The sequence below is a fragment of the Emys orbicularis genome, chromosome 1, assembly GCF_028017835.1.
Source record: "Emys orbicularis isolate rEmyOrb1 chromosome 1, rEmyOrb1.hap1, whole genome shotgun sequence".
In the NCBI taxonomy this organism is placed as follows: domain Eukaryota; kingdom Metazoa; phylum Chordata; order Testudines; family Emydidae; genus Emys; species Emys orbicularis.
In genome coordinates, this window is record NC_088683.1 from 333,382,180 (window position 1) to 333,397,076 (window position 14,897).

Consider the following 14,897-nt stretch of genomic DNA (forward strand, 5'->3'; position numbering starts at 1 on the left):
ACGGTGGATCATGAAATCTTTTGGAGTAGAAGGAAACACTGACTGGGTTGATTTAGCATTTGATTTCTGTTTTACTGCTTTCTATTTTTATTATTAGGACCCCATCAGTTAGTTTCAGCAGGAAATTGTTATTCTGTGTTTTTGTGCTTTTATGGTCTACTCTAGTCTGCAGCTGCCTGATTTTTGCGTCCCATGGGTTTGACTTCATGTTCTGTAATCAGAGACTGAGCACTCTTCACCTGTGGTTCCACTGTACTACTTGTCTTCTTTGAAGAATGGATTGTCTTGGTCTCTCCCTTTGAGTTGTATTTGATATATTTAAAGAGCTCAGATTCTTGAATTGTACTAAAACGACAGTAAAGTCTTTTAAGTGTTGTAGAGTATGCAGTTTATTAGATTCTTATTAGAATGTCCTCGCCAGAATTTCCCCCGGAGTAATCAATGATGTAACTGATTTTTCTTAGCATCTAATCTATTTATTTTTTTATTGAGAACAGGTGCAGTAGGGAATCTCCGAAGTTTATTTTAATTGACACAAAGCTAATAGTACAGAGTTGCAAAAACAATGAGGAGTCCTTGTGGCACCTTAGAGACTAACAAATTTATTTGGGCATAAGCTTTCATGGGCTAAAACCCACTTCATCAGATGCATGGAGTGGAAAATACAATAGGCAGGTATAAATACACAGCAAATTGGAAATACACAGAGTTGGAACTTCATATTGGTACAGCTAGCACTGAAGATAAGTGAAAATATTACAGTGATCTACTCTGGCTGCATTAATACATCAATAGCTGAGGAAAGTACATAGTTTGATCACCAGACTTCCAGTCCTGTACTTTGACTTCTTTTGCTCACTCTGTCACATTAATTATCTGACTTAGGGTAAGTCACTTAAAGTATTGAGATACGGAGATGATCTAGAAGTGAAAAGTCTTATTTAAATATTAATGATGGTGTCATATCCAGTTGCTTGCATCCCACAAAATGACCACAAAAAGGGAATTGGTAGAAACTTTGAGAGGGTAACATGGAATTTTTGTTTCCACCATAAAAAGTTATGTTTCTATAAGATGTTCAGGGACAATGGTTGTCTTCCTGATACCTTTACTATATGTGTTTAGATGTAATAGTTCGAGGCCCTACTCCCATCTCAATACAACATACTATTTTAGTTTTTAAACTTCAACCCCTTTCCTGTGGGGTATTCCTTTATTCTTTACATAAAATGGCAAACCTAAGAATTAGCCTAAGTTTTCTTCTGAGCTCACTGTTCCTATGTTTTTTTCCCTGCAAGATCTCCTGTATCTGTTGCTAGCACATCTTATCCTAGAGAATCTCTAACTTCTGTCATTCTGAGTTGGAGTTAATGAGACTTGTCTGGTCTGGGAGCCAAGATGAAACGGCAGAGTAGCCCTGCATCTGTATGGAGGGTTCTAGAATCTGGCAGCCTGTCACAGTATTCACTTCAGTCTCATCTATCCCTGAAATTATTGTTCCTGCTATAATCACTAGTCACTAGGGAGAAAAATTAAGATAAATTAAGTCTTTCTTCAAATACTTATTACTAAAATCCATATGCTCAGTATATATAAATAGATAAAATAAGATCCAGCCATCTCAAACTCTCCTTTGCCTACCCAGTAATAGAACACAAGACCCAAACTCAAGGGAATAGCCTTTTATTATCTTGATTTCACTCTCTAAAGTGAACCTGGAGTACTTGCTTGTGTTCTAAAAGATGCACAAATTTCAGTTTTCCTGGACATGTCAGGAAGTAAACTTACCTTGTACATGGCACATAACTAGAACTCTTTACCTCACAAACAATTTTACAATCTGGATAATGGAATGGAGAGTATGTTACAAAATTTGCGGATTACACCAACATCAGAGGGCTTGCAAGCACTTTGGAGGTCAGGATTGCAATTCAAAACACTCTTGACAAATTGGAGAATTGGTTTGAAATCAATAAGATGAAATTCATGAAGACAAGTGCAAAGTACTACACTTAGGAAGGAAAAATCAAATACACAACTATCAAATGGGGAATAACTAGCTAGGCAGTAATACTGCAGAAAAGAATCTGGGGGTATAATGGATCACAAACTGAATGAGTCAACAATGTGATGCGGTTGCAAAAAAGGATAATATCATTCTGGGGTGTACTCAGAGGAGAGTCATATGTAAACTAGGGGAGGTAACTGTCCTGCTCTACTGAACACTGGTGAGGCATCAGCAGGAGTATTGCATCCCGTTTTGGTTGCCACCCCTTTAAGAAAGATGTGGAGAGGATCCAGAGGAGAGTAACAAAATGATAAAAGGCTTAGAAAACCTGACCTATGAGAAAAAGTTAAAAAAAACTAGACGTTTAGTCTTTAACAAACAAGATCAAGGGGTGGGGAGAGACCTAATAAGTCTTCAAGTATGTTAAAGGCTGTTAAAGAGGACGGTGATAAATTGGTCTCCATGTCCATTGAAGGTAGGACAAGAAGTAATGGTCTTAATCTGCAGCAAGGGAGATTTAAGTTAGATATTAGGAAAAACTTTCTAGCTATATAAAGTTAGTTAAGCTCTGGAATAGGCTTCCAAGGAAGGTTATTGAAACCTTGTCGTTCACTGGAGCTTTTTAAGAACAAGTTAGACAAAAGCTTGTCAGGGATGGTCTAGATATACTTGGTCCTACCTCAAGATGGAGGGACTGGACATGGTGACTTCTTGAGGTCCCTTCTAGCCCTATATTTCTGTGATTCTATGATTATGCCAAAGTTGTTCATTCCAGAGTGCAACACAGACTACAACTCTGTACAAACTATATACAAAGATTACTCCATCTATCCCTGAAATTCTGTCACTTTTAGGGTGAAATGCTGCAACTGTTTAATAGCAGACAGCAAAATTATACAATGGTTAAGAATGGGGGGGGGGGGGGAATATCCTATCCACTGAGAGTATGGGGAAATGTAGGCAGGCAGAATGTAATTACTCAAGTTAGAATTTGGCTAATCATATCAACAGATGGATTTGGAGAATAGTTAGAAAAGAGGGAGTGGGACATGGAATAAAAGATATAAGTGAGGGTCTAGGTGTCCAGAAATAGTAGAGTTTCAGGTTGATGGAGCAATATAGTTATAGTACTAATAATAAACAATTCTGCACATATATACGAGGATGTTAACTGGTTTATGGGAAATTACATTAAATTTGCTCATGTTGAATACATTTTTAATGAATTTAGTGCATGTGAAAAACCGTGTATTTTCAGCCAGGAAACTGAACAGTTGTATCTATAGCACAAGTACGGGTGTATAATTTCTCATGCTTCCCCAACCTGTATGTCTCCCATATTCTAGAAGATCGCCTCTAACTTAGAGTGGGTGGTTTAGTCTTTATGCTTGATCTTTCTGCTTGCAGCTGTGGATGTGTTTTTTGTCTGCGGTCCCTAGGCTATGGGAACTGGACTGAGACCATAAACCAACTTAACAGATATCAGATGACAAGTTTTTTTAGTCTGGTCTAGGTTTGAACGACTGACAATATTAAATGGCTCCAGATTTATTTGAGCTGTATCTATAGATACCTGGCACCGGTTTCCCGAGTCATCTAGCCCTCAACTCAAATTTGATAATTTGGTTTTGTTCCTGCTTTGGCCATTAAACACCCATTTGCAGAAATTCAGGTAGTGTATTTAACAATCTATAGTTGAACCTAAGTATTTTAATCTTATCCCCAAAGTAAGTTGTTGTTGCATCTTTCCATTTAAACAGAGAATAGTTTAAGATTTCTTTTAATATGGAGAATGCCTTGTGTTTAGGTGAGTGTTCATGGACTGAATCAAGAAGCCAGTCTACCTTGAGTTTATGGAAAAATGCCCATTAGCTGGATGACTCTGGTCTTCCAGTGCTTGTTAAAGGTATTCTGCTGTCCATACAGAAACAGACATTTTTGTCTGTTTCTTGCTGATTGGCTCAGTGTTCACTATTCGCTAACACTAAAGACTGTGTTTGTTTGTTTTTTTCTATTTGGCCAAGTTTTTCACGAACTCCTGGGTTCTTTTTAGTACTTTAAAATGGCTGTCATTAAATTATAGTCTGATGAAGTTTGACAATTGTGTAATACAATACAAATTAGGAAACCTAAGCAAACTTAAAGAAGTCTCATGTGGAAGCAACAAAAAAGTATGGAGAAAGGATAAGTTCAGTGTACAATGCTTGAAGGAAATGTGTATATGAAGAAAAAAGTAGGATATATTTTTTTCACTATAGAGCTTTTTAACCTACAAAATTGAAAGGGGGGGATTGTTTTCCAAACTTTTCTGCTATAAGAGGGATGGGTAGTATTTCACCTGAATAGAATACTTCTCATCTATTAAGTTGGTCTCTCATCTGTTAACTTGCTGTTCCATTCTATGCATAATAGGCCAGATTCTCAGCCCTGCTAAGTCCCCTTTGCACTGCTGTACCAGCATCAAGGGAGCCTTACAGCTGCCCTAAGCGAGTAGATGAGTATTTTCCAGGTGTGTGGAAATCATGTGTAGTGCACAGCTGGGTATGCTGGTGCTTCACCATCCCTGCCAGCAATCCATATTGTGCTGAGAAACCAGAATGTTCATCAGTCCCCACCAACATAATGGCACCTGGAAGGTCATAACAAACCCATGTAACTTGTAGCAGTTCTAGGTGTCAACTTTTTTAACTTAGCCTTTTGCACGGTCCATTCTTAAATTCTATTGGAGGTGATACTCCTTTTATCCTGTTCTCCTTTTGTTGTAACTTGGCTTAATCACACACAGAGAACCTATCTTCCAAGTGCCAACCACTTTTTTTCCCCTCACCTTTTATGTTCTTTTGTGCTGGCCCCTTGATCACTTTTTACTACTCCCTATTTTCTGTCAATTTTAAGGAGTAATTAAAGAGAACAGTAGAGCTCCCACATTGAGCATGCTTGGGACTCTTATTTGCGTGCTGTTGGATTGATTGCCAGATAGTTTAGAAACTAGTGGCTTATTTGCTCATTTTTTTTAGGCAGGCAGGTTCGATTTCTAATTTTTAACAAACTAGAATTCAACATTTTGTAGGAAAAAATAGGCCTTTTAATTGTCTGAAAAATGCCATGGAAGCCTAAGGTGTATGTGACAATAGGCAACAAAATAAACATTTATTCCCTTTGACCAGGGGTCTCAAACACGTGGCCCACAGGCCGCATGCGGCCCGCGGGCCAATTGCGTGTGGCCCGCCAAGCTCCCCGCGCCTCCCCCCTCCCGCCTACCCGCAGGATTGCCCCCTGTGGCATTGCGAGCCCCACCCCGCTCTCTGAAGCAGCTGGCAGCACGCCTCTTCGGGCCGGGGGAGGAGGGGGAAGGAGGCAAGAGGGCTCCTTCTAGGCACCGCCCCCCGCAGCTCCCATTGGCCAGGAATAGGGAACCGCGGCCAATGGGAGCTTCATGGGAGGTACCTAGAGGAGCGGCAAGAGCAGCGCACGCACAGAACCCTGAGCCCCCCCTCACCCTCCCAGGGGCTGCAGGGACATGGTTCCAGCTGCTTCCTGGAATGGAGCAGCCGGGGGCCAGGGCAGGCAGGCAGGGAGCCTGCCCTGGCCCCAGTGCGCGCTGCTGCCACCCCGGAGCCACTCTAGGTAAGCGGTGCCGGGCTGGAGCGCGCACCCTGAACCCCTCCTGCACCCCAACTCCCTGCCCTGAGCCCCCTCCCACATCCCACACCCCTCCTGCACCCCAACCCCCTGCCCTGAGCCCCCTGCCACATCCCACACCCCTCCTGCACCCCAACCCCCTGCCCTGAGCCCCATGCCACATCCCGTACCCCTCCTGCACTCCCTGCCCTGGGCCACCTGCCACACCCCTCAGCCTTTTGCACCCCACCCACCAACTCCCTGCCCTGAGCCCCCTGCCACATCCCGTACCCCTCCTGCACTCCCTGCCCTGGGCCACCTGCAGCACCCTGCACCCTTTCTGCACCCCCTGGGGGCAGCGTTGGGGTGGGGACTTTGGGGAAGGGGTTGGAATGGGGTGGGGAAGGGGTGGGAAGAGGTGGGGCATGGGCGGGGCCTAATGGAAGGGGTGGAGTGGGGGCGGGGCCAGAGGCAGCGAGGGGGGTGTCAGTGATGCGGCCCTCGGTTCAATGCACTAGTCCTCATGGTCATTTGAGTTTGAGACCCCTGCCTTAGACTGAGTTCTGTTTTCCCCCATACCCTTTAATGACGTGAACACAGAAACTTGGTTTTGACACCAAAAACATGTTTCTTAAATAATTGTTTTCAGGCCCCAGGAATCTTCTCTTGTTTAATAAATGTAGGTCTAGAATAACGTAGTAAAATGGAGAAAGAGCATTTTTAAACAGTTAATTTTGTTGTGCAGGAAAGTATGTGGAAAAAGTCATATGTGTTTCTGGAAAATAAAGTGGTATTAGGGAGACCAAACATCCTAAAAATCTGTCTCCAATCATTTGGAAATACAAGTGCTTATCTCCTGAACATATTGCTCAGAAGCTGTAGGACTATATGGAGTAGAAGTATAAGAATTATTCAAGGATCCTGAGGGGGAATAAGTAGTATTAATGGTCCCATTTTGCAGGGAAAAGCTACTTATCTGCTCTGGAAAATAAGGTCTAAGTGTTTTTCATCAGATTACCTGAAGAGAGACCCGAAAAGCTCAGGAGATACTTTGCAAATTTTGCTGTATTCAAAAGACTGCATTTCAATTACTGTGGCTGCCAGTTGGGTCAAGAATTACAATTACTGTAATTAATAAGTTGCCAAATCTGAACATGTCAGGCAGGGAGATCATCCCCAAGAACATTTAGTCTTCAAAGGAAAGAGAAAATGAATTAAGCAGTCATGCACTGTAGAGTCAACTCATGTAAATAGATCAGTGGTTCATGCTGACAGGACTCCATTGCAGAAGAGCCAGTACAAGGGGGACTATCACTCAGAGGTTTCAGTTTGCTGAATCTTTATTATTTAGCCTTAGTTGCTAGTCATACAGATATTTAAGAATCCATGTTCAGAATGTTTGATATGATTGGCTTAATGTTTTTCGTTCTGAGAAGAAATGTCCTTTAGCCTGAAGAGCTTTTCTCTTTTAAGTAAAAGACCCTCTGTTTTTAAAAAGAGGCTTCTCAAATGTGGCCTGAACAAGGAAGTTGATCTGTCTGAACTAGCATCATTTGTACAACACATTTAAGGTGGTTTGCCAAGAAATTTTACAAAATGTAACTTTACATCTAGGTGCCACAGTGCTCCAAGCAAAAGGGACATTTAGTAAATTAACAACCAAATGAACCTGTATTGTTTTGTTTTGTTTTTTCCCCATAAGATGCTTAGATTGGGAAGCTGTTTATATTTTATTTCCTATAAGATATAGCATAACTTCAAGCAAACTGCAAAATTCTGTGGAGAAATATAGACTAGCCAGCCGTATGGGCAGTATGTGGGCTTCAGTAGAGCTCTCTGGTGGATGTGACAGCACTGATGGGGAACTGACCTTATATAAAAGGGCAGAACTTCAGGACCTGCAAAAGAAGGGGAAGTGGCAGATATGTTTTCAGTCATTCATGGGATGAATCTCTTACCTGGTTATTTGGTTATATCTCTAAACTTGTTTATTTTTCTAAATTCTTGCAAGGTCACTTTTCAATATGACAACAAAAAGAGGGATGTAATTCATACAGACCTGGAAGCTGATTTATTATGCCCATTGAACAAAATACCTCCTATTAACATCTATCCTGCCGTACTAGTAGTCTAATATATATCACTATTTATTACAGATGGGCATTTGCTGTATTAACTCTCTTTAGCTGTTCTTGAATTCTATGGCATTTATATGCAAAACTGATGATGCACAAGTCTGCTACGCTTCGGAAAATACAGCAGTCTCAGAACCAAAATGTGCTGTAGAGTGCACTTTCTATATTCTTTGTCTTGCCATTTCGATGCAGAAAATCATTACAATTATTCAAGGTGAAAGTTGCAGTGAATTGTATCTAGAAGCAACCTAAGTTTAGCATAAAAGTATTGCCGATTGACATACTGTAGCAGTACAGCATCACTTATTAAATACAGAGTCAGAGACGGTGACACTCTTCAGGGTGCCCAGGACTGTAAGCCACTGTGTTACCCCTTTGCTTCAGTAAAGCTGGAACTTAAACTGTGTCAGCTCCCTAACGCTCCAGCCTCCTTGCCTTGGCAGCAAATTCCTCAAGACTATGCCAGTCTAACACGTGCCTTGTGGGTAACATTCAGTGAACCCAAGATTGCCAGAGTGGTGTATCTGAAGAATCCAATCCCTATCATTGCACACTCACAGAAATTACCAAGTCTACCTCTAAAGAGACATACCAGCCTGTTAGTTTAGCTGAAGATGCACACTATACCTCAATATACAGCACTTAGTTGAATTTATAATAAAACAAGAATGTTTATTAATAAAGAACATAGATTTAAGTGATATTCAGCAACACAAGAAAGTTATGATCAAAAATAACAATTTCTAGTCACTAAAGTTTAACTTCAGTAAGATACAATCTTTGCATAAGCAACGTTGTGACTTACATCAAGCTACCAGCCCCTTAGGAAGGAGGATCCACTGTTCTCAGAATCGGTGGGTGCTGATTCCTTTGTCTCCTAAGTGATGCATAACAAAGGAGTCCCCTTTCTTCCCTTTTATATCCCAAAAAGCTTTGAAATGTATTCTTTGAAAACTAAAACCAGACAAAGTTCCTTTTCCCTGTTACTTGTTCTTGAGGGTGCAGGCACCAAGCCCATTCTTTATCCTCTGCTCAGTTTGCTTTCTTGATCAGCTTGATCACTTTGTTTACCATATATGCAAATGTACTTTCACTGTCCTTGCTTGTAATCAAGCCATGCTGTTTTGTTACCTGTCTTCTAACTTGATTCATGCAGGTAAATCCACATTCCTTTGTCTAGGGCAGACTTAGGGTTGCCAACTTTTTAATTGCAGAAAACTGAATACCCTTGCCCCACCCTCTTCCCCGCCCCTTTCCCAAGGCCCCACCCCATCTCTGAGTCCTGCCCCCGCTCACTCCCCCCCACTCTCGCTCATTTTTACCGGGTGCAGGAGGGGGTGAAGGCTCCAGCTGGCGGTGCGGGCTCCGGGGTGGGGATGAAAGGTTTGGGGTGCAGGAGGGGGCACAGGGCTGGGGCAGGGGGTTGGGGTGCAGGAGGGGATTCAGGGTGCAGGCTCTGGGTGGCGCTGACCTCATGAGGCTCCCAGGAAGCGGTGACATGTCCCGCCAGCTCCTAGGCAGAGGGGTGGCCAGGGGGCACCGCTCACTGCCTCTGCCCACAGGCGCCGCCACCGCAGCTCCCATTGGCCACAGTTCCTGGCCATTGGGAGCTGCGGAGCCGGCACTTGGCCGGAGCCGGAGCCCGTGGGCGGGGGCAGTGCATAGAGCCCCCCGGCTGCCCCTCTGCCTAGGAGCTGGAGGGACATATCACCACTTCCTGGGAGCCGGGCACGGAGCCTGCCTGCCCACCCCACTGGCACTGCGGTCAACCGGATTTTTAGCAGCGCAGTCAGCTGTGCTGACCGGAGCCGCCAGGATCCCTTTTCAACTGGGTGTTCTGGTCGAAAACTGGATGCCTGGCAATCCTAGGCAGGCTTGTTTATTAGCTGCCTTCACAACATGTTTTAAGTACATATTTCCAGTATACATACATAACTTTTTGTGTGCAACCCATACATACATCATGCAATGATATTCATGATCAGTTTAGATACGATACCTTACATCACTGACTAAATATTCTGACCAAACTGCATTGAATGTGCCCTTTGCTGGTTGGCACAAAGAGGTTCTTAGGGTCACAGAGACCTAACAAGAAAGCTGCTCTTTCTATTAAATTTCTGTAACCAGATCAATAAGTCACCTGTTTTTATTGATGGTGGCCAAAAATACTTATTTTTTGTTTTATTGTGATTTTTTTAACCTGGCCCCACTCTTCTATTTTTCATCTTTTCTTTTAGAAATTAATTGACTTAGTTTATCATGGCAGATTCTGAAATAACTGGTAAATCTTCAGTATTGTAAAGTCCCTTCTTTTGAACACTTTTTTTTGGAAAAACATGTATTATTGAAAATAAAATCCTTGGAATCTAAGAGAGCAGCACTTTTAATATTAATAATAGTACATCACATTTTTAAAAATGCATAATGAAAAGTTTTGTGGGAAAGTATTTTTAATGCATTCATAACAAATCTTTGCTAATTATACATTTTAAATCAGGATCGCTGTTTGGTACAGAGGGCAGTACATGGGAAGTCAGAAAGGAATGTATACCACCACTCTGCAGGCATGACAGAATCAATAACAAAAGACTAACACAGCATTATAGCATTTTTTAAAAATATAGAAGTAATACCTTAATAGAGAAGTTCTTGATTTTAAGAATTTAAAAGAAATCCCACAAGAAGTTTCTCCATTGCGCAAAAAAAAAAAAAAAGAAAGAAAGAAAAAAGAAGGGGAGATTATTTCCAGAAAAAATATAATTCTAAAGATGATGCAAATGATATTTTTTTATAATATTGTAAGTATATTGTAAAGATAAATAGAATTAATTGTATAGATGGTGCAGTGCACACTCTGATCAGTACTAAATGTGGTGCACACAAATTATAGGGATTTTTGCTGTCATTTATTTGAAAAATTTAGAGGTGCAGCTGTGTGGTTTCTATGGAAACCACGCTGAAACCTAGATACCACAAACTTTCAGACATCACTCTGCAGGGAATCCAACACTTTGACAGCTTTCGTTTTATGTACTGGGGAGTCAACTACAATTTTACAGTTTATGGCCTAATGACTTAAAAGCTTTCAGTTTTTTCCACCTAGAATCAGATAATGTGTATATAAAATGTCTGTGTATAGAGAGAGTATATTTTTATTTAGGTTAAATTAGGCTAGCGAATCCATGTTTGCAATAGTTGCTTGCAAGGAAGAATAAAAATTGAGACTGAAGATAACATTTTTACATAAGTGAGCTAAATACTGTTTAATTGGTAAGGAGAATTAGCATAGATGCGTATGTGCAAAATATGAATGCTAGCAATAGAGTCATGTATTTCAGGACAGATGATTTTATGAGCACTGTTGGTAGTAGAAGGAAGAAGGAAAAGAGAGTACTAATAAAATCTGTTTGAATGTATTCTCTTGTTCAGCATAAAGAAAGTGCATGTAAATAACAAAAACATGTTTTCTGTTTGTAGTTATTACTCCAGTGGTAAGAATTATTTTTAAAAGGTGCCAAAACATTTTTTTTTTTTACAGAAACAGTATCCATATCACATTTATGTCGCATGATGTAAAATTAGATAGAACATACAGGTGGTTAATGCCAAGTAAAACTCAGTGGTATTTGTTCTGTGAAAATGAGATATTTTAAAAAAAATTACCATGAAAAAAAATTATAGAGAAAACTATATTTACAGTTTTGGACACTTGTCCCATTTTAGGTATGTTTGGGAATCACAACGGATACTAAATAAAAGCTTCCAAAGGTCAAAATTATCAAAAAGTACTGGATGAAGTTTGTATATCAATTTAAATTTAAGCTATGTAAATTCAAGATATCAGACTAGATATTTTCAGCTCCAGAAGGAAGTTTATCTTGAAATGGAATGTGATATTATATTCTGCTTGTTTATATCATTCAGCTGTATGTTTGCTACTTTATCTTTCATGGGTATCACATGATTGCTGTCAGTTGACCCAAGCATCTCATAATTATGTGTCTGGAAGAAGCCATGCGAAAGGAGAAACTGCTGCTGCTGGTTTCAGAGTGGTAGCCGTGTTAGTCTGTATCAGCAAAAAGAACGGGGAGTCCTTGTGGCACCTTAGAGACTAGATACCATACCTCTCTGGTTAAGTAAAGAATACTAGAATGTCCTACATAATTCTAGTTCTTTTCTATTCATTTGTATACATATATATTTTCTTTGTCTCTTTTTAGTTTGCAGAAAAAACTGATAGAGAGTACTACACACTGGATGACATGTTTGTTTCCAAAGCAGCTAAGGGAGAGCGGAGTGGAGAAGAAGACGAAAGACACAGAAGAAAAGCAATCTATGAACATCATCAGCTTGTTGCACGTATGGAGAAGTGCCCATATTGTTTTGATAGCCCTGAACTTCCAAAACATCTTATTATTGCAATTGGCATCAAGGTAAGAAAGTAGCAATTTGACATGAGCATGGAAAAAAATAAAGGAAGGCAGTTTAGTGCTAGAATTTCCTGAGATTAAAAATAAAATTGCTTCTTTGGCATGATTTATTGATTCACATGTTATTTTCCTGGCCCTTCCAATTAAACAGAAAGGAAAATTCCTCAAGGGTGAGATTAAAAAAAATATGAATCTGTCTTGCATGATGAAGTTAATTCTCAGAACTTGATCCTCTTCAGATTTGCAGCTGACCTTGGTATCTATGGAAAATCCTCAAGGGCACTGAAACAATGATAAAAGAGCTGAACACATAGATTACATAAGGTAGATGAATATGCAAAAGACCAAATGGGGGTCAGCGTGAATAGATTAGGGTGACCAGATAGCAAGTGTGAAAACTTGGGATGGGGGAAGGAGAGAGAATAGGTTGCATATACAAGACAAAGCCCCTAATATTGGGACAATCGCAATAACATCAGGACTTTTGGTCACCCTAGAATATATAAGAAGAAAAAAGTTCACTTTGGGTAGGAAGGAATTAGAAGCAGTTAAGGAGTAAAGTATAATTCAGAAAGTAGTATAATTGCATCCTTTATCCTCCCTCCCACCACCGCGCACACACAACTACCTGTGGTGTGTGAGTATAGATCCAAAGACAGCTATAACTGCTGTTCAGAAGGTTACAGTTGGATTACTTTACAGCTACACAGCGTAGATTGAAACAGGTTAGCATGAAATTGCAGTTTGATTAAATGCATCTATGTTTAGCATTACCAGTGTCAGGGCCGGCTCCAGGGTTTTTGCTGCCCCAAGCGGCGGGAAAAAAAAAAAAAAGTCGCGATCGGCTTCACTGCGCCGCTTTCTTCTTCGGCGGCAATTCAGCGGCAGGTCCTTCCCTCTGAGAGGGACCGAAGGACCCGCCGCCGAATTGCCGCCGAAGAGCCCGACGTGCTGCCCCTTCCCGTTGGCCGCCCCAAGCACCTGCTTGCTGAGCTGGTGCCTGGAGCCGGCCCTGACCAGTATATGGTATAACATATTGGCTGGCATCTTTTTTGATGAGAACTGACGCTGTATTTAGGAAAAGAAGTGCCTTGGACTGTACAATGAAAGATGTTGCAATAGCATGTTTTGTAAGGTGTAATCATCACATAAAAACACTTGTATCACATATTGATTATAGAGAAATGCTAGTCTCTCCATAGATGAGGCTGAAGAGCTTTTATGGTAAACTTTATTATGATCTTTACTCAGGGCTGAAAGTAACTTAAGGGACTTACTGGTACGCAGGGTGGACGGAGTCCTGAGCAAGGTGGAGAGAGGGATGGCTAAACCGGAAGTGGCAGGGCCTCAGGCGGAAGGGGCGGGGCTGGGTTCAGACTACCCCAGCCAGCCCTTCAGCACGGCCTGGAGGAGATTTAAAGGGCCCGGGGCTCCTGGCTGCTATCGCCAGTGCTACCCCGGGACTGCTGCCCTTTAAATCGCCGTCGGAGCCCCGGGGCTCCTAGACTCTACTGCTACCGTGGGGCTCTGCCAGTAATTTAAAGGGCCGGAGCCCTGGGCCCTTTAAATTGCCACCAGAGCCCCGGGGAAGCTGCCCCCCGCCGGTACGGTCAGCTGTGTACCGGCTCTTACCGGTACGCCAGACCAGACCATACTGGCTTACTTTCACCTCTGTCTTTACTCCCATTTTCACATCATCAGAATGAAACCAATCACATTGAAATTTCACAGGTGCAACTTGTGCTGAAATAGAGCAATTAGATAAAGTTTGAGCTAAATTAAATACATATTTTAGATGTATCCATTCAAAGTCCTTGGTAAATGTACATGTGATGGATTGGACATCCCCTGCCCCGGGATGCCACCTGATGTACTGGGGTTTCACTGAGCCCACCTGCTCCACTAGCCTGGGCTCCCTCTCCCTGTTTTGCTGAATCAGGCGCTCCAGTCTCTGGAAACGCACACAAAGAGGCAGGGACGCACCAGCTGTAGAATCACACAGAGTCTGCAAACAGCTCTCTGTGGGAAGATTCAGCTAGGAATTTGCCGAGCACTCAAGTGCACACCACCTGTGGGGAGTGAACCCAAGTCTGCACAGCGCAAGCTCATGAAAATTTGCCCTCTCCCTCAATGTGGAGAGAGATATGCACAGCTTCTTGCCTCCCCCCCTCCACCCCAGATATGAATTACACAAACTGGATTATGTTATAAACAAGAAATAAGTTTATTAGCTATAAAAGGTAATTTTTAAGTGATTATAAGGGATAGCAAACAAAACAAAGCAGATTACCAAGCAAATGAAACAAAACATGCATACTAAGCTTAAGATCTTAGAGACTGGTTTCAAGAAGTAATTTTTCACTCTAAATGTTGCTTTTGGGGCAGGTTGCAGAAATTCTTGAAGGTTAGCTACCCTGCTTGCAGCTTAAATCTTCAGGTATCTTATTTACAGACTAGATTCCTTTTCCAGCCTGGGTTCAGTACTCCTCCCCGTTTGCCTTTGTCCTTGTTCCTTAGGTGTTTCCAGCAGTCATCCTGGGTGGGGATTCAGTGAAGAATGAACCCAGATCAACTTACTCCCCAGCCTTAAATAAGATTTACATAAGGCAGGAATCTTTTGTTTCCCAGTCTTGACCTCTCCCTCCTTTTAGTGGAAAATTATTAGACGTCCAAGATGATGTTTAGTACCAGGTGACATGA

The 14,897-nt window shown here is 41.7% G+C and overlaps 1 protein-coding gene across 1 annotated transcript in view; it reads left to right on the forward strand.

Moving 5' to 3' along the window:
- The window catches only part of CWF19L2 (CWF19 like cell cycle control factor 2), a 177,674-nt gene that overhangs the window by 131,082 nt on the left and 31,695 nt on the right, over positions 1–14,897 (forward strand). The window contains exon 13 of the mRNA XM_065411158.1: positions 11,988–12,200. Within this exon, the coding sequence (XP_065267230.1) occupies positions 11,988–12,200 (213 nt within the window). The remainder of the gene's footprint in view (positions 1–11,987; positions 12,201–14,897) is intronic.